This window comes from Astatotilapia calliptera, chromosome 9 (assembly GCF_964374335.1).
Source record: "Astatotilapia calliptera chromosome 9, fAstCal68.1, whole genome shotgun sequence".
In the NCBI taxonomy this organism is placed as follows: Eukaryota; Metazoa; Chordata; class Actinopteri; order Cichliformes; family Cichlidae; genus Astatotilapia; species Astatotilapia calliptera.
In genome coordinates, this window is record NC_137430.1 from 15,988,993 (window position 1) to 16,005,684 (window position 16,692).

General features: G+C 40.2%; 4 protein-coding genes across 6 annotated transcripts in view; 1 reads left to right on the forward strand and 3 right to left on the reverse strand.

The window, feature by feature from the left end:
- The window catches only part of cntnap2a (contactin associated protein 2a), a 405,328-nt gene extending 402,036 nt beyond the window's left edge, over positions 1–3,292 (forward strand). For both annotated transcript variants that reach the window (XM_026179392.2, XM_080306454.1), the window contains one exon: positions 888–3,292. In XM_026179392.2, coding sequence (XP_026035177.2) covers positions 888–1,087 — 200 coding nt within the window. In that variant the 3' untranslated portion in view covers positions 1,088–3,292. The remainder of the gene's footprint in view (positions 1–887) is intronic.
- Positions 3,293–4,356: 1,064 nt separating this feature from the next.
- On the reverse strand, positions 4,357–6,021 carry ptgdsb.1 (prostaglandin D2 synthase b, tandem duplicate 1). The gene is made up of 6 exons (XM_026179684.2): positions 5,704–6,021; positions 5,405–5,544; positions 5,214–5,293; positions 5,014–5,127; positions 4,820–4,921; positions 4,357–4,736 (listed from the first exon to the last, which is right to left on the reverse strand). The coding sequence occupies exons 1-6, from the start codon at positions 5,797–5,799 to the stop codon at positions 4,717–4,719; spliced, it is 552 nt and encodes a 183-aa protein (XP_026035469.2). The 5' UTR covers positions 5,800–6,021; the 3' UTR covers positions 4,357–4,716.
- Positions 6,022–6,910: 889 nt separating this feature from the next.
- On the reverse strand, positions 6,911–13,011 carry c8g (complement component 8, gamma polypeptide). Of its 2 annotated transcripts, none has more exons than XM_026179682.2 (7): positions 12,682–13,011; positions 11,653–11,798; positions 11,158–11,228; positions 10,974–11,081; positions 10,755–10,859; positions 10,388–10,423; positions 6,911–7,036 (listed from the first exon to the last, which is right to left on the reverse strand). In XM_026179682.2, exons 1-7 carry the CDS (start codon positions 12,862–12,864, stop codon positions 7,017–7,019), a joined length of 669 nt encoding a protein of 222 aa, XP_026035467.1. In that variant the 5' UTR covers positions 12,865–13,011; the 3' UTR covers positions 6,911–7,016. The 2 variants fall into 2 exon arrangements, with proteins under 2 accessions (XP_026035467.1, XP_080162581.1); XM_080306455.1 differs by lacking the exon at positions 6,911–7,036 and adding an exon at positions 10,025–10,199.
- Positions 13,012–13,149: 138 nt separating this feature from the next.
- msrb2 (methionine sulfoxide reductase B2) lies at positions 13,150–15,666 on the reverse strand. Its single transcript, XM_026179683.2, has 5 exons — positions 15,364–15,666; positions 14,854–14,951; positions 14,381–14,457; positions 14,062–14,209; positions 13,150–13,909 (listed from the first exon to the last, which is right to left on the reverse strand). Exons 1-5 carry the CDS (start codon positions 15,476–15,478, stop codon positions 13,778–13,780), a joined length of 570 nt encoding a protein of 189 aa, XP_026035468.1. The 5' UTR covers positions 15,479–15,666; the 3' UTR covers positions 13,150–13,777.
- Between the last annotated feature and the right edge of the window lie 1,026 nt (positions 15,667–16,692).

Sequence of the window (16,692 nt, forward strand, 5' to 3'; positions counted from 1 at the left end):
TTTTCAGTGAGTTTATTAATAATTTATTATATAGTTCTAAGTATAGCCTAAGTACTCTCTATCTGACAGTCAAACTCTAATAAATGGAATGGAGAGCAACTCTGGGTTCAGTATCTTGCTGTAGCTTGCTTGGCATGCAGACTGCAGCATAGTGGGTGACCTTCTCTGCCTCCTGAGCTACAGCCACATGGTTGGCATTTATGTAGCACCTTTTGATCTTCACTAGCTTTTACTTTGGGATGGGTAAGTGTCTTGCCCAAAACATTTGAGCAGGGCTTTATCGCTTGGGTCGGCTGTGGTTCAGGAGGTAGAATGTGGCGATCCCTGTGTCCTCTAGTCTGCAGGTCAAAGTTTCTTTGGGCGAGATACTGAACCCCAAGCTGCCACCTGATGCATCCGCTGGAGTGTGTGTAAATGTTAGACAAGGAGTTTTGGTATAAAAAAAAAGTGTGTGTGATTGGGTGAATGAGGCTTGTAGAAGAAACTGCCTTGAGTGCTGAGTGCCCCATTTACTATTTATTTGCTCTCTGTGCTTCACACATTACAATAACCAGTGGTTGTGATGGATCGTGACCTGGATGAGCTGCTACATCACAGACATTCTGATCATAGTTAACTATTAAAAACGTCTGCTTTATACTTTTCAAGTGACAGTCAAATTCCTTCTTTCTGTCCAAAAAGTACCAAAAACAGACTACAGTTCACTAATGTTTCTAATTACATTACAAACATCGCATTACATACATTTTTATTACATTAATCTCCCAGTTGAGATGGCAGAAGCAGGCTGTGTTTGCCTTTGCTTAGACATTGACTCATATGAGGAATTTCATGGTCGGAGCAGGTTGGTAGCAGTATTTGAAAAAGCCTCTCTGTCTCTACTACAGGTATTATCGCAGTGGTGATCTTCACCATCTTATGCACTCTGGTGTTCCTGATCCGCTACATGTTCCGTCACAAAGGCACTTACCACACCAACGAGGCAAAGGCCAGCGGGGAGTCGGCCGCGGAATCAGCGGATACGGCCATCATCGGCACCGACAACCCAGAAACCATTGACGAATCAAAGAAGGAATGGTTCATCTAACAGCCAATCAGAAAGAACTCTGAGAGAGGGAAAGCAATGTTTTAGATCATCCGATGCCACAGAGATAGAGGTGGTTTAAGTCAAGGCCAATCACAGAATGGACAGAGGATTGGCTATTCAAAAGGACAATAATCTCCCAGGGAAGGTTGGGGCAACGGGGAAGACTGTACAGAAATCCTTTTGTTTTGTTCTGTTTTTTTATATATCCAGAGTATTAGAAAGAGAAGGAAGGGACACTTATTCAACTGAGCACAGCTGTAAGAGACTGTACATGTATATACTAACCGGCTTGTCCTTCTTTGTATCGTGCTTGGGAGTTTTCAAGAGTCCTTTGAATACTGTATATGACAAATAATTATACTTACTGGGTCGTGTGATAGCAAAGGTTTATTGCCAGTCCCTGTTGCGTTTTGATTTTATATTTTAACAAAACTCTTATATCAAAAATGATCAAATCGACATGCCAAACCTTTGTTTTTGTTTTATTCTTTCTTTTTTCTTCTTCTTCTTTGTATTTTTTATTGTTTCAAACTGCGGATGCACCAGTTTGTCACATAATTCATGTCGTGGTAATATAGAACTGAATATGGATGCCAAAAGTCACCTTGTAAATATGATATTATTTTCTCCCTTTTCTCGAAAGATTTATTTAGTGTCAGACGCATAAAGCAAATTAGAAATTTCATATCTATATGAGAGTGGCGCCACACGTCTCGTCTGTCGCATTATAAACGTGTAAAATACAGAGTTTTACGTTTAAATCTTATGACATTCGATTGTAAGGGACACTCCTTTCTGTGGAAGGGCACCGAGGGGTTTCTCAGTGCATGATGGGGAAATCATGACGCCATCATCGCCATCTTCTTCATCTTCATGGTCACGGCAGCTTTCTTTGGATTTGGAATGAGTGAATCTGCGAGCCTTTACTCGTGCGGGCTTCAGCATGTTTGTTTGTTTCTTTGCCAAACACTTGAGTCTTATGTCAGATTTTCATGTTCAATTTGATATTTGAGTTGGTTTTTTGTTTTGTTTTTATACATTTGAAACCAGTGTTGGGCTGTAGTTTTTAAAGCACATGCATGCGTCTGTGCGTAGGTGAATTAGGGAAAATGAGCTTTAGAAGGGGCCGTTTGGGCATGCGCGAAGACCAGACCAAACAGCTTGACTGATGCGTACTGAGTTTTCATCGATGCACTAGGCATTAAGTGGGCGAAGCAGCGTGAAATGAAAAATCAATTTATATCTGAAAAACACCTGGGACGAAGTTAAGAAGATAATTGGCTTATTATTCCAGCGTGCCTTCAAGGTGCTGAGCCGTTTGGCCTTGCCTCACACTACTTATCACAAACCTGCGAGAAAAACTTGACTGCTGCTGCACGAAATCGGACTTAATAGCGTTTTCAGGTGTTTTTTTTATGTTGTATTTAAATGGTGCTGTGTTCACTTACGCAGAAAAATCTTGGTTGGAAAAAAAAAACTTTTGAAATTTAAAAAAAAGCCAGACTTTCCAAGTATTTGTGCAGCAGTAGCAGCTTCAACGCACACGCTTACACCTCCCCTCACACGTGCACACAACAACATGCATGTTTGATGAAGTGTGAGTCATTTGCTCGTTTGCAAGAAAAACACGTTTAGGATGAGGAGGCAGACACGAGCGTCACCCTGCAGTGTGCAACTGCGGTCCAACATGCATTCAAATATGATCTATTTATGTTTAAGTTATTTTTATGTTTACCTGTTTACCTTACCATGGCTTCTACAGAACGACGTGTTACAGCTGAAACCTGCTGCCAACTCTATTTTGTTGTGAAGTTGCTTTATTTTGTATGTCTGTTTGATCAAATTGCTCCCACGGCGCTCGCGCAGTGAATCACGAATCGCCTCGTGATCGAGCGCTTGCTGTGGATCACTTCATGTGAGACATTAGGAGCAGCTGCTGAGCTCAGCTTGCCTTCTACTGAGGCCTCAAAGAAGAATTCATCTGCTTTTACTTCGCATCCCGTAGGGCAAACAAGTGACTCTACCGATGCTTTGTTGTTTTTGGATTTTGATTTTCAGACTTTTAAAATGCATAACTTCATCCTCGATATATGTTTTGAACTTAACGGCGATGATAATTGATTATCAGCGCAGACAGGCAAAACCTTAACCCACATGTTTTGCTTTTAGTTCTCTTGAGTTCAATAAAGAGTGTTTGATCTTTAATAGCAGTTTCTTCGTCTTCTTCTTCTTGTTCAGACACTCGCAGCGTAATGATGCACATCAAAGACAGTACTAAAGATATTCAAGGAACATTTTGTGTCTTAGCCATGTAACCATTAAGAAACAGGGACTATGGAAGAATCTAACCTATTTGCTTTAGTTCGACTTATATAAGTTAAAATTATATAAAACTGATATAATACTTAATAAACGCTATGTAGTTTTTCCTTTGAAAAGTCCGTAATGAACAAATGTGGAAGTTCCAGAAGGTCATATGCTGCCCTCTGGTGGGCAGACAGTGCACCTTCTTAGTCACCCAGATTTACAGAGCATACACACTGATGATTAATGACAGATTACCAAACTAAATAAAGTTAAAAGCTCATAGCTGATGAATTATATTCAGAATCAGTAATAAGTAATATATGAAAGTATATCAAATATAAACTTGCTGACAAAGGTACCCAAAGCAATGAGGCGCTACAAAAAAAGGACTGAAGTGTCCTTAAGATGATAAAGTTGTAGATAAATGTGTTCACTTAAGTTCAGCATGTTTGATTTTAAAGTGATGTCAGGTCTTTATATCTCTTACTCATCAGAAATTTAGTGCTACTCTGCTTTTCCTCAGGAGGGATTTGTTCTGCGTGCCTGGTAATTAAATTAAATTAATTCTGATTACTTTGTGTTTGTTTGTCTGCCCACACCTTTGAACCGAGGTATTGTCTTGTCGTTGTTATTACTGTTGCCATGATCCAGAACTAAATAGCAATATAGCTGCCCCATAATCAGTTTGTGTTATTATAATCTTCGTTTCATTATGTCTGTCGATTGAATCGCTGCCTATATCACTCGCAGCCGCATATTTGCATAACTGCAACTCATCCTTAAACCCTTTGACAAGGACTGTGTCCTAATGTAATGTGGTAAAGTATCCAACACACTCTCGCATGCCTGACAGTGAGCTGATGGGGAGCATTGTGTGTTAAAATATTCACGTAGCTTCCAAAAAAACCTTCACAGAACACACACACACACACACACACACACAAAATTATTGTGAAATCAGACACTTTTTAACAGCTTTATTAGCTTTGAGGTTGGAAAACAGGAGAAAAAAAAGTCTGCAAAAGAAATCAGAAGTTACAAAAGACAACTTATAATATTTCCGTGTACTTCAGTCCCTTTTTTTCTTACAAGCAGGCCTTTATTGTTCCACTCTGATGCCCCAGTTAATGTGCATGTTGACAAGTATGAGAGCTCAACTAGGATCAGGGTTGGTCTTTGGTGTGCAGCAGAAAACAGAGTGAAATGCTTGAGGTTCATTGCCCCAGGGTGTAGCTTTGTGAATCCGTCATGACTGTAGGGGGGAGAGGGGTTAGACGAATGTGGTGGGGGGGGATGCTGCTGAGATGGAAGATTTGGGCTCCTCAGGCGTCGGGACACTCACCTGTAACGCATATTAGAAAGGCTGGTGAGCGAAGGTCTGCCTCGCTCACAGAATCAGTTACATTGTTGATACTGTTAACTTACCATTCTTGGGCAGCATAACAATGTTCTCAGCGAGGACACCAGTCTCCAAAGAGAACTGCGAGAATTTCTCCTGCAGGACAGCGCTGGTGTCGGGAGTGCGACCTACAATAAAAAATGACGGCGCTCTTCAAGAATGAGCAAATCCCGGAGAGCATTCCTAGAAAGTTACTCTTATTTTGGTAAGACAAACTCACTGTAAAGCTTGTTGAGGACCTCGGACACCCCATTCTTTGTCTTGATGGTGTGGACCAGGGCGTACTCATCGTAAACAACGTCAACAATGCGCATGTCGTTGTCATTGTTCCAAGCTGGTGGGGTCACAGAAATCATGTTAAATCTAAGTATTCAAATATATGTCAGATTTTGGGGCAGTTTTAAAGGCGTCTCTACTTACTTTGGCTGTGGAAGGTGAAACGTCCAGGAGTGTCTGTTTTCTTAGCCAGGTGAGTCATTCTCCAGCAGGAGCCATCAGTACTTAAATGGGGAAAAAATGACCAGTTTATTAGATATCCTCCCTAAAAAAGACAATCATTGCCATTTAATTTATTTTATTTTATCTTATTTTGAAAGCACAATTATACTCACTTCAGGTTGGAGTAAGAGAGGTCCAGATCTTCTACATCAGTAGGAGTTAAGAAAGCAGTCCCCATCTTCATGGTTGCTTTGTGGTTCACAAACCACTGAGCATTTGTAGCAAAGCCAACCATGTACCACTTGCCCGCCACCTGTAAGAAAGCAAACACTGTTTAAAAAGAGGTTATCTAAACCCTACCTGCATTACTGCTTCCCCTCTGCTTTCTAAAAGTGAGGGGTTGTTTTTGTCTGTGCAACAACCCAAAGACAGACGCAAATAACTTCTTTCCTTTTAAATGTGTATTTGTTACCTTCTCCAGGTTGAAGTCTTTTACGGGCATGACATCTGCACATGCAACCAGCACGCACACCAGGGCGGCCAGCATCCTCAGCAGTGTGCTCCTCATGGCTTCTTCTGTCTGTGCTTCGGCAGCAAGGAGTGATTAGGAGTGTCAAGGCGGTTTGATGGGAAAGAGCAAGCGGAGGCTTCTTATATTTGCTGCAGGGTACAGCCCTACCCCCATTCTGTCTCCTCCCCACTCCCCCTCCCCACAATCCTGCTGTTCGCTACACCATTACAAAAACCCTCAGGCGAATCACGGCTGTTACACAACTGGCACGTGTGAATAGAGCCAGGACACAGGGGTAGAAGGGATGGGGTTTAAACATTAGTGTCCAAGCATGCCTGGCCAAAATGTCACATGTATAAAATCAGTGTGTTTTCCATTTTTCTGGATATGATAAACCATTGGCATCCAGTATTTCCTGCATGGTCAGGGATTTTTAAGAACTTCATGGTGAAAAAAAAATAAAAATCATTCTCATAAATAACTTTGCCAGTGTTGCATACAGTGGCTTGATTGTTCCTTGCAGCCTCTGAGCACTGACTCACATCATTGTACTGGTTTCTTTCTTTCTTTCTTACTTTCATAAAACCTTTGGTGCATGCAGAATTTCGGTGAGAACCTCTGAGTTTTGTAACTACCAGGGAGTTGGAGCATGCACTATTGACTTGTTTAAATTTAAATATTGCATTTATGTTACAGCAAATCCCCCCTTGACTTTGTTTCTGTGTATTGTATCATTTGCTTGTTACATAAAGTGCTGATTAGCTGTGAATTCTTTATTTTTGCTGACATGTACCGATGACTTATCAAACCTCTCCTCTGTTATGAGACCAGACGAGCACAGACTTGTAATCAGCTGGTTATGAAACACTCACATATCCACACAAACAGGGACACACAGAGAGAGAGAGAGAGAGGTGCTGGTTGGAGCGAGGGGAAGTGGTAAGAGGCACTTTTGGTGAGTTTTGTAACCACCCTTGTGACATCTGGGCCTTATTATCTCCATTCCTGGCCCCCTCATCCAATTTTTGCATCCTCAAGCACAAAACAAAAACGTGCATTCGCCTCTCAATGGTAAATCTCGGGATAAAAAAACACATGTTGACACTTCCATCTCACCACAGGATTAGCAAACAGCAAATAAGGACAATTAAAAGCATTCAACAACAGCTTGATTTGACTCTTATGTCCTTTTATTCAGTGTGTGGCTGAGGACATTTAATGTTAGGGGTGAATTCAAAAGCGTTGCTCTCCATCGTCCCCTCAGCTCCGCCTCTTCAGCATGTGGGAACACAATCTGTTAAACAAGGAATGCCAGGTTAAATTACAGAGAAACCGTGCTGATGTTTTTCAGCAGGCAGTGGAAGTTAGATAACGTGTTGACAACGTTTTAAAAACTGACTGCAGGAGCACAGCCTGCAGGAACAAAAGTCAGCACTGTTTCTGAGAAGGTCTGGCTCACTTTTCTTTTTTCCCCCCAAGTGATACATGATGCCATTTAAAAAAAAAAAAAAACCTCATACTGTTATTCAACAGTGGGTCTCCCGCTTAGAAACACTCTGTGATATCTTCCTACTTATAGCTGTCAAATCTTTTTTGTACAAAATATGCAGGATGATTAAAAATCATGACATGTACCATTTTACCCACATGTTTGATACCATGCTCGAGCCATGATTATAACTTGCTTTGACCAGCTACATATCCCACATGGTGTGAAGAACCTCTATGCTTCTGTTAATCTACAGTATAGACATTTAACTGGTGATATTTTGCCATTTAACCCATTTGTCTCATAAAATAAAAGCGCTTATGAGCGAAAACAAGATTTTGACTTTAAAGTATGCAAAACTGATTTATTTGCAGTTTTTAACAGAGCTCGAATGTGTATTTTAGCATTGAAAATGTCACATCTGTCTGCTGTACTTATGAGGGATCAAAAATGTCAAACTCAGTTTCAGGTTGCGTGACCTCATTAAATTTCCCAAAGTTACTGTTCACAAAAATCACGTGATTCTGAGGAGGTCAGTAGGGAGGTACTCACCGAGTAGCAAGTACTGTTATCACATGGTGATTTTAGCTGTCACAGCATTTTTCAAGAATCCTCATCAGCTATTCAAATCAAACCACACTGCAGGAAACTAGACAAGAGCTTTAGCCTAAACTAAATGTACATTGTTGCTGTGCTTCGGCATTTAATACATTTAAACTGTTCATTTATTTAAATTAAACATTGTACATATTAACATTTAAGTTACTGCCCAAAGGGGATCTGAATTATTCTCCTCATTTTGTTTTGCACACTGGTTATTGCCTTTGGCTTAATTACATTTTTTAAGTCAATAACTTGTTTTTTCATAACATACTGCTTAGCTTAGATTATACAAAACAAACTATGAAGAACATATTAACCAGGTAACACAAGCAGCTCGAGATGAGTGTGTTTTTTTCCTCTAGTAACATGTGAGGGAAAAGTGCCGTGAGCCACAATCACAGCACAAAGCTGCAGCTCATTTGGGGTGAAACTAATTGTGTGGTATTGAGTTCCTGTTTCTCTTTATTCTTTATCCTTTATTCTTGTCGCCTCCGTACGTTTTTTGCACCTTAACTACTCCCTCAGTTTTCAGCCGATTTTCTCAGTTCAAACTCTAATCTGTTCTGCTCTTTCTGGCTATATCTTTTGGTGTTTATTGCTATTATACTTTTTAAAATATTACACTTTTTTCCTTTAATTTGTCCCATTGAAATGAATGGAAAACTTCAGAAATTCTGCTAAAACTTTCTTGTTTTCGAAACTTAACTACATGCTCATGCTTTCACCTAGAAACTCCATTCAAACTTTAAAACGTTCTCAAATGATTGGTCTTTTCCTGTGTGATTCAGCTTTTTCATATCTGTTACCGTTTTCATTTAATGCCTCTTTAAGTTTTCAGTTGCAGCTTTGTGATTTTTCAGAAAATACATGCGTTGTTATGGTTGCTATGCAATTAACTCAGAGTGAGAGCTGCTGCTTTCTGAAGTTTCTCTTCATGTCCGAACAACTTCTTGCTCAATTTTCACCCAACCTCCACAAATTATACATCAAAACGTAGGTATTTTTGCTGGCTTTCAGAAAATGTTACTATCACTGTTGTGGAAGTTACAGATTTTTATCAAATCGCCTCAGAGCAACAAAAAGTTTTAAAACTCTCCATTCAAAGTCTATGGGGAGTTTGTTCAAAACCAGCGCTGGATTTCTCTAATGAGAGGCATTTTCAAATCGTCATATCTCTGTAACAAAGCAAAGTTAAGACATGAGGCTTGTGCCAATTCATCTTCAGACACTGCTGACACTCAAGGTCGAAGCAGTTTTTACAGTCATCTTACCATTGTGCCATAAATTACGTTTGTTTGAGGGGTGGAAATCTGTCCTCCTCTCAGTTTTCAAACTCCGAAAATTCTGACTGCTCATCACCCTATTTTCCAGGCCCCCGTTCTCTTTCCCAGTGGCGCAGTTGGTAATGACACAGGTCTGAAGCCCAAAGGTCGTGGGTTCAATTCCACCTTGTCCACATGTTTTCTTCCACTACAAATTAATACACTATCACAGACCTGTAATTCATATTGATAATTTATTACAATTTGGCAACATTTTATGATTTTGGCAGCTTTTCTAATATGGACCTCAGATTCTTGTTAACGCTCCATGGCAGAAATACATACAAGTACACCGCCTGATGAAGCAGACAGAAGCAGTACCTCTGATTGGTTCAGCATTTTCACCTCTTATCAGCACAAATCTCAGCCTCTTCTGCTGTTTTCATTAGAATTTTAAGCTTTTCCAGAAATTCTGCTGATTGAACTCTTTTCAGCAAAATTTTCAGTTTTTTCTGCTGTTTTCAGCAAAAACCTCTTTTCAGCAGAAATTCTGCTGATTGAACTCTTTTCAGCAGAATTTTCACCTCTTTTCTGCAAAATTTGCAGCCTTTTTACCTCTTATCAGCACAATTCTCAGCAGGTTCTGCTCATTTCAGCACAATTGTCAATCTCTCCACCTCTTCTTTGTGAGAATGAGTTTGGCTCAGTAAGCTAAATAACTACCCTTAGACCAGAAGGGCCAGGTTCGAATCCTGCTCAGGGAAAATTTTTTTTTTTTTTTTTAAATGTCAAAATTTTCAGCTTTTTTCAGCAGACATCTTCAGCGTTAAGGCATCCACACAGCATTTTCACAGGAAATGCAAATTTTTCTAGTTCTTGTTTGCAGTTCTTTATGTAAAGCATGTTGTTAAGAAAAAATCTGCATAAATACAATTTGTTAATATTATTTATTATATTGCACTGAATCAGTGAAGCTTCTTACAGTACATGGGAGAAAATGCTAGGAAATAAGTCGTGAGCGCTTTGCCAGGGAAATGCAATGCAATTACTCGTGGATGTACTTGTCAGCACTAGGCCTGCATACTACACCAGTAAGTAAAAACCTGAAAAATAATATAAGTTTGTCTCAGTGGCATTGCACATGCTTATCTTGTTTCTGTCTGGCCATTTTGTTTGTGACAAATCGAAACATTATCACCCTTTCTTTTTAGGGGATTGCTTTTAAGTACATACGTCACTTAAGTTAATACATTTAAAAATGTTTAAAAAGAAAAAACAGCATGTAACTTACTGATCACATGATCTCGATCCACATCACCGCAGTGACCTAGAAAGCAAAAATAAATTCACATGCCATTATTTAGCCCTCTGGGGAGCTTTTACTATATATCAACATATGGCTAGTAGTAGTGTGACTTACTCTGACCAGTCATTTACTACATATGTAGTGTGTTGTTGTGTTATTTTGTAATGCACTGTGTTCAGAAAATATTTGGATTGTGTTCTCAAAGGTTACACGGTATATTCATTTGGTTAATCTAGCTATCAGAGATCCAGAGCTTGTCTAGCTATGCAGTCATCATGTGTTTCAAAATGCCAGCTTACATGAAATAGATTGCTATTAGTATTCTGTATGATAACTGTAAAATTAGCCATACTGTAGGTGGGGAAGGGGAAGTGGTAGGCCCGCTGCAAATTCTGTTTTGCAGCAAGCTCTTCAAACTTGGTTAGCAGCGGCTCTGACAGATTGTCCACAGACTTCCCTGCGAACACAGCACAACACAAAAACCCTTTAACATATTTACCAAAGTAATAAAGTATCAACAGTGCTGTGCTGCTCAATATAAAGTACCTAAAAAAGTAAGGGAGGAACCTACCATAGAGTTTCATTGTGATCTTGCCCTGTTTCTGGTAGTACATGATGGCATAGGAATTGTAGTCTGTATCCCCAATCACTATCTCAATATTCTGCTCAGGGGCAGATCCTGGTATATAGAGAACAGAGAGCAAAGTACACACAGGATCCTGCTTTATTCTGGGACACTAAGAAACAAAACTGACCTTTCAGTGTCAGTCTTCCTGGGACTGATGTTAGATGATAGACTTGTAATATCTCCCAACACTGGTGATTACTGAGAAGAGAAGAGAAGAGAAGACTTTGTACTTTTCGGACAGTGCATGACAAATTAATCAATAAAACTTGTTTTTTCTCTGTTGAGGCCAGAAAGATTTCGTAGCACTCATACAGCAACAAAAGCTTTCATAGAATGCTCTCCAAAAACAACACAAGCCACATTTTTTCCATTTGAATGGGATATTATACTTCTAGGTCAGTTTGGCCAAAAAAGAGTTAGCAGAAAAGCTGACGGATTTAACTGTTCTACCTCATCCTTCCTGTTTTTGAAGATGCATAAATAACATTAAACACATGGCAAGGAATAATATCAGTAAGAATGGAATGAGGGATTCAAGAAATTGGCTCCCTCTGCTGCCAAAAAAATAGAAAGAAAGCAAAGAACATACAGAAGAATCAGCCACATGTGCAGCTGTACTCACTGCCTTGTTTTGGTGCTAACAGACAGCGTTTCATTAGAGGTAGCGGTACGAGCAATGGTGATTACTGTTGGCTCCACCTTGGTCCCGTGATTTACCAGGTAAGAGCATTTGGAGGCAGTATTAAGCAGGTACCATGTTCCCAGCATCTAGGACACACGCAATCAGAGAAAGGAAAAAACAATATTTCAAAATATCTCAAAATCAATCGTCTTATCGGATTATTCTAATTCATCCCATCCCACTGAAATCAAAATTCCAAAAATGTTCCCGTGTCAAAACAAAAACAAAACATTTCTTTTAAATGCCCTGCTCTATCCCCTTCATATCCGTTCACCTGCACAGAAAAATTCCCTCATTGCCTCAAACACAATATTGACACAATTATGCAAGTTTGCCTGCATCAGCAGCCCCCACAGTAATCCATAAAAATCAGAGCTTTCACAGCGATCGAAAGTTTGAAGAATAAAGGCTTCTCAGAACTGGCCTTTGACGTGTTCGAGTCTCTGAATACTTTACTTTGATTCCACATAGAATATAAGGGCAAAAACTTGTTGGATTATTCTTAGACCAGTGGGACAGAGCGCTTTTGTGTGTATATGTGTGTGTGTGTCATGATCTAATCAAAGCAACAAAATAGCTTTCTGGCTATTTTCTTATGTTTATATTGACTCATCCACCATTAAGTTACTTTCACATAGTTTCCGCAGATTCTTCTGCAGTCCTATTTGTATATCATACTGTGACACGGTACAACAATCAAAAAAACAGTGTTCAGAGGTAAAATAACAGCACACAGAGCTGTCTGCTGTGTTGGCGACGTCTGCAACTGCCTGGAAACAGTCGGTCTCTTGGCAGTTGCAGCTTTTTCATGAATCTCACTGTCTTCAGCAGAAGGTTAAAAAGATTAACTAAAAAAAGAAAAAGACCAAGTACTGCTGATGTTATTTGGCACTATATAAATTGAATTGAGCAGCCAGGGCCCAATGCAGCAGTAGTGAAAATATTCCGCTTCTTTATCTTATTTCTTACCCTTTCTATGTCTATGTCTTGTTCGGGTTGGGTCTGGTCAATAGGTGTGATCTTTGGCTTCTTGGGAGGTCGTCTTTGGGGTCGGGGTCGACTCTTAGCTCCACCTACAGCCTCAGCAGAATCCCAGAGGTACACGCACATCAACATCACCACTGCAAGTATGCAACGCCATAGTCCAGCCATTGTATCGCTGACAAACAATTCTTGTTTTTGTTTTATAGGTTTTCTGTCCACCCTGCTCTGTTTCTCCCTTCAGCTGTTCTCTTTCTGCTTTACTCAACTTGCAACACATATACCCAGAAGATATGGATAAGCAAACAGAGACCCAGAGACAAACAGTGTGAAACAGAGGATGGCCTGCTGAGTTAAATATTAACTTCATGGTAGAGATGAGGCCATACTAAAGTGCTGTGGTGTGCACTTCTGAACAACAAGAGGCGGCAATAAATTACGGGCAAACATCGGGGGTCATCGCAGCACAGCGCCGGATTTAGACGTGAATTTATTGGGGGGGGAGGATCGGTCATGTTTGCGTGATTGCGATCAAAGACTTCAGCTGGATATGTACACGCAACTTCAGATTACAAACCAAAAACACAGCAATGTTTTTGCAATCCTGCAGAACAACAATTTTTTGACTGTTTTTTCCAGATATGAAAATATGCTAAACATTACAATGCTGTTAAAAACACTTTTTAAAAAATTTGGCATTAATGGCTTCACATATCCTACACATATGTTCCAAGTGGCTCATATGAGAAGACCTTCATTCAGATGACAGTTAAGGCAAAATACTTAACAAACATTAGTAAACAGTAAACACCAGTGACGAAGAGAGAACAGAAAAAAGATTATTGGAGAAGAAAAATGATTTACTGTGAGTCCTGTAGTCCTGTCCTGTGTAGACATCTCTCCAGTCCATATATCCATTAATATATGCAATATAAAACTGGTTTCAATTCACCTCCAGTTTAACCCACAATTCATCCCACTTCACATCACATAGCTTTTCACTTTAAACCCCCCCACAAAAAACAAAAGGGAAGTTCTTTAAACTGGTCCTGTTTTTTTTTTTAATGTTTTGATGAAGAGTCCATCAGTTACACTCATCCTCATCAGGTTTGTCGTTTTCTCTGGTTTTAAATGTGAGGGCAACACTGTTGATGCAGAAGCGCTGTCCTGTTGGGTCTGGTCCATCATCAAACACGTGGCCAAGGTGGGCATCGCACTGTGTGACCCAGATACAGAAACACAAAAAAGTCAGACGTTTGTGCACTTTTTTTTTTTTTTACTTTAACCTCTGCTTTATAGCACAAACAACAAGTATCACAGCTAAACTGAATGAAACCTTGGCTTCTTTTGGTTCCTAGCACAACTCACATTTTTACAAAGGACTTCTGTCCCAGGGCTGCCCAGGCTGTTGTCAGGGCGCCGAATGATGGAGGTGTGGCTTTCATCACCCTCCCATGTCCCGTGAGCCTCATTGAATGCTGGCCAGCCTGTCCCGGAGTTGTACTTAGCCTCGGAGCTATGAAGAGAGGAAGGAAGAATTTAGTAAACATCTGCTGATTTTTTTTTAAAAATGAGCAAACAGCAAAATCATCTTATACCAGTAAGCCCTCATTTTTCAGAGTTTTAATAAAAGATTATGGTCCAGTCCAGAAAATGTGCATACCCCTTTACTGGTTAGATGTATTACCTGAAGAGTGGAGCATCACAGCAGACACAGTGATACATCCCCATTTCAAAATGGTTCAGGTAGATCCCACTAAAGGGCTGAGAACATCCACAAATACACACACACCAGATCACAATGTAAGGAGCAGAAATACAGCTCATTTCACTACCTGTGTGTTCTTCAGCACCCTGGTTTTGCAAGTGTATACAATGACTTGTCCTTAGTCCTGTTATAACAAGATGAAATATCTCTGCGTTTCATTTTTCGGGCTGTATTTAATTCATAATGTAGTAAAAGTGTGTCGTTGTGATACAGAGCAGATCAAAGTCCACCTGAGAATGTGCTGCTGTTGATGAGATAATGTATGTCACTCTGCTGGTGTGCTTATGTGCATGTGTAACCTTCCACTTATTAATTCTGAACACAAAGCTTCTTTGGCATTAGGTTACATAATAATTATATTGTTTTTTGTTTTTTTCATACACTGGACTCACCTCCTCAGTTCCTTTCTCTCTGGTGACTACATACTGCTCTGGGGTCAGTTTTTTATGCCAGTCTGTAGTCTCACTGTAACGTGTGAGGGACTGCAGGCCTGCACAGAGCAAAGGTCACACATTTTAGATATGCATATTTAAAACAAACCACATGTTTTGTGCGTGAGCGTGCGTGTGTGAGAGAGAGAGAGACAGTGAATCATTAAAGCCACATTTGTGGCAGAGTTTCCTGTAATTCATGCATTTTCTTATCTGATCACATTACCATTAATAATACAGACTCTGAAAACTTTAAAGCTGAGAAAGTGAGGCTGCTTGGAAATATATTCTTAAAGAATAACTAAGACTAAAATATAAACATTCTAATCTCAAAGAATTTCCACTTAACTTCTGAAATACTCTTTCAAACAGAGATGTAGAACCTCTAATAGTAAACATTCGTGCATGATGGTGCAGCGAGCTGCAGCTCAAGTACAGCGCTGATATAAATCAGAAGTTCGCTCACGGTACCTTGACATGTGGACACGGGACGGATTATGCCGGGGATCCTCCTCGGTAACTCTGCAGCTCTGGCTGTGGCGTGTTGAGAGGCAACAGCGACAATCCGGCGGACGAAACGAGACATGTTTGCTCCAGTGGAGTCAAGTGCGACTAAAGTGCAGCTTTCAGTGGAGCCAAGCAAACTTGCCCCATCGAGATTTTTCACGCCGCGGCGAGTTTGGGCTGGTCCTCGCTCGGCTTATCCGGGCTGTTAGCGGGGTTACACGGTCACAAAACACAACTGAAGCTACAAAGGTCAAAGTGGATGGAGTTCAGTCGTATTTTATTGCCAGCACTGTGCAAAGAGCGCAGTAAGCGCTGCTGAATGGGAGTGGATCAAAAAATTAAAATAAAAAAAAATCTAAGATTAGATTTTAGATTTTTTTTAAGACTGATACAGAGATATTTGTTGATTTAAAAATATGACATTCAAATAGGTAAGCCATATTTATTTATTTATTTAATTCTTTTAGAGACATGAAACATGAAAGGATTTCTCTAGAATTTATTGTTATTTATTTAACCTGTTCCTGTATGCTTTGCTTTAGTTAATAGCTAATATTGGCTATTTGCCAGTCTATTACACAAAGTCCATATACACATGTATATAAAATCTCCACCTCATCTCCTGAGAGGTGGTATAAATACAATCCTCAGGCTCGGGTCCACTTGAGGGGACTTTGAAGGTTCTGCACAATATCGTGGTTGCTCCTGGACTGCACTCTTCGGCACAAAGACCTCTGATGTTGTGCTTGGTATCTGTTGGAGCTACTCTTCCGGTTTTGGGATTACAACACTTAGTGTTTCCATTTCCACTGTGACTACTTTAGCCTTTTCCTTTCACACCTGCTCCAGTTGTTCCTTCAGCCTTAGTTTGTGATGTCAGTTGTGCCATTTCTTCCTAGTACTGGTGTCCGCTGGGATTGCCACATCTATCTGCTGTTCACAACCATCTTTGCAGGTGTCTATTTGAATACTAATTGTTATTGTTATTATTAATAATAATAAATGGTAAAAGGCCTGTACTTGTATAGTCCCTAAGGACCCCAAAGCGCTTAACACATTCAGTCATCCACCCATTCACACACTGGTGATGGCAAGCTACATTGTAGTTACAGCCACCCTGGGGCGCACTGACAGAGGCGAGGCTGGCGGACACTGGCAACGGGTGAAGTATCTTGCCCAAGGACACAATGACCGAGACTGTCCAAGCCAGGGCTCAAACCGGCAACCTTCCGATTACAAGGCAAACTCCCAACTCTTGAGCCACGATCACACAACCAATAATAATAATAACCT

Coding starts and splice junctions, on each gene's coding strand:
- c8g (XM_026179682.2), bottom strand. CDS start 12,864: ATGGCTGGACTATGGCGTTGCATACTTGCAGTGGTGATGTTGATGTGC. Junction 11,799..12,681: donor AAGACATAGACATAGAAAGG/GTAAGAAATAAG, acceptor CGTGTGTCCTAG/ATGCTGGGAACATGGTACCT. Junction 11,082..11,157: donor AGGAAGACTGACACTGAAAG/GTCAGTTTTGTT, acceptor TCTATATACCAG/GATCTGCCCCTGAGCAGAAT.
- msrb2 (XM_026179683.2), bottom strand. CDS start 15,478: ATGTCTCGTTTCGTCCGCCGGATTGTCGCTGTTGCCTCTCAACACGCC. Junction 14,458..14,853: donor GAGAGAAAGGAACTGAGGAG/GTGAGTCCAGTG, acceptor GGATGTTCTCAG/CCCTTTAGTGGGATCTACCT. Junction 14,210..14,380: donor TGTGATGCTCCACTCTTCAG/GTAATACATCTA, acceptor CTCTCTTCATAG/CTCCGAGGCTAAGTACAACT.
- ptgdsb.1 (XM_026179684.2), bottom strand. CDS start 5,799: ATGAGGAGCACACTGCTGAGGATGCTGGCCGCCCTGGTGTGCGTGCTG. Junction 5,294..5,404: donor CTCTCTTACTCCAACCTGAA/GTGAGTATAATT, acceptor TCCCCATTTAAG/TACTGATGGCTCCTGCTGGA. Junction 5,128..5,213: donor TTTCACCTTCCACAGCCAAA/GTAAGTAGAGAC, acceptor TGACCCCACCAG/CTTGGAACAATGACAACGAC.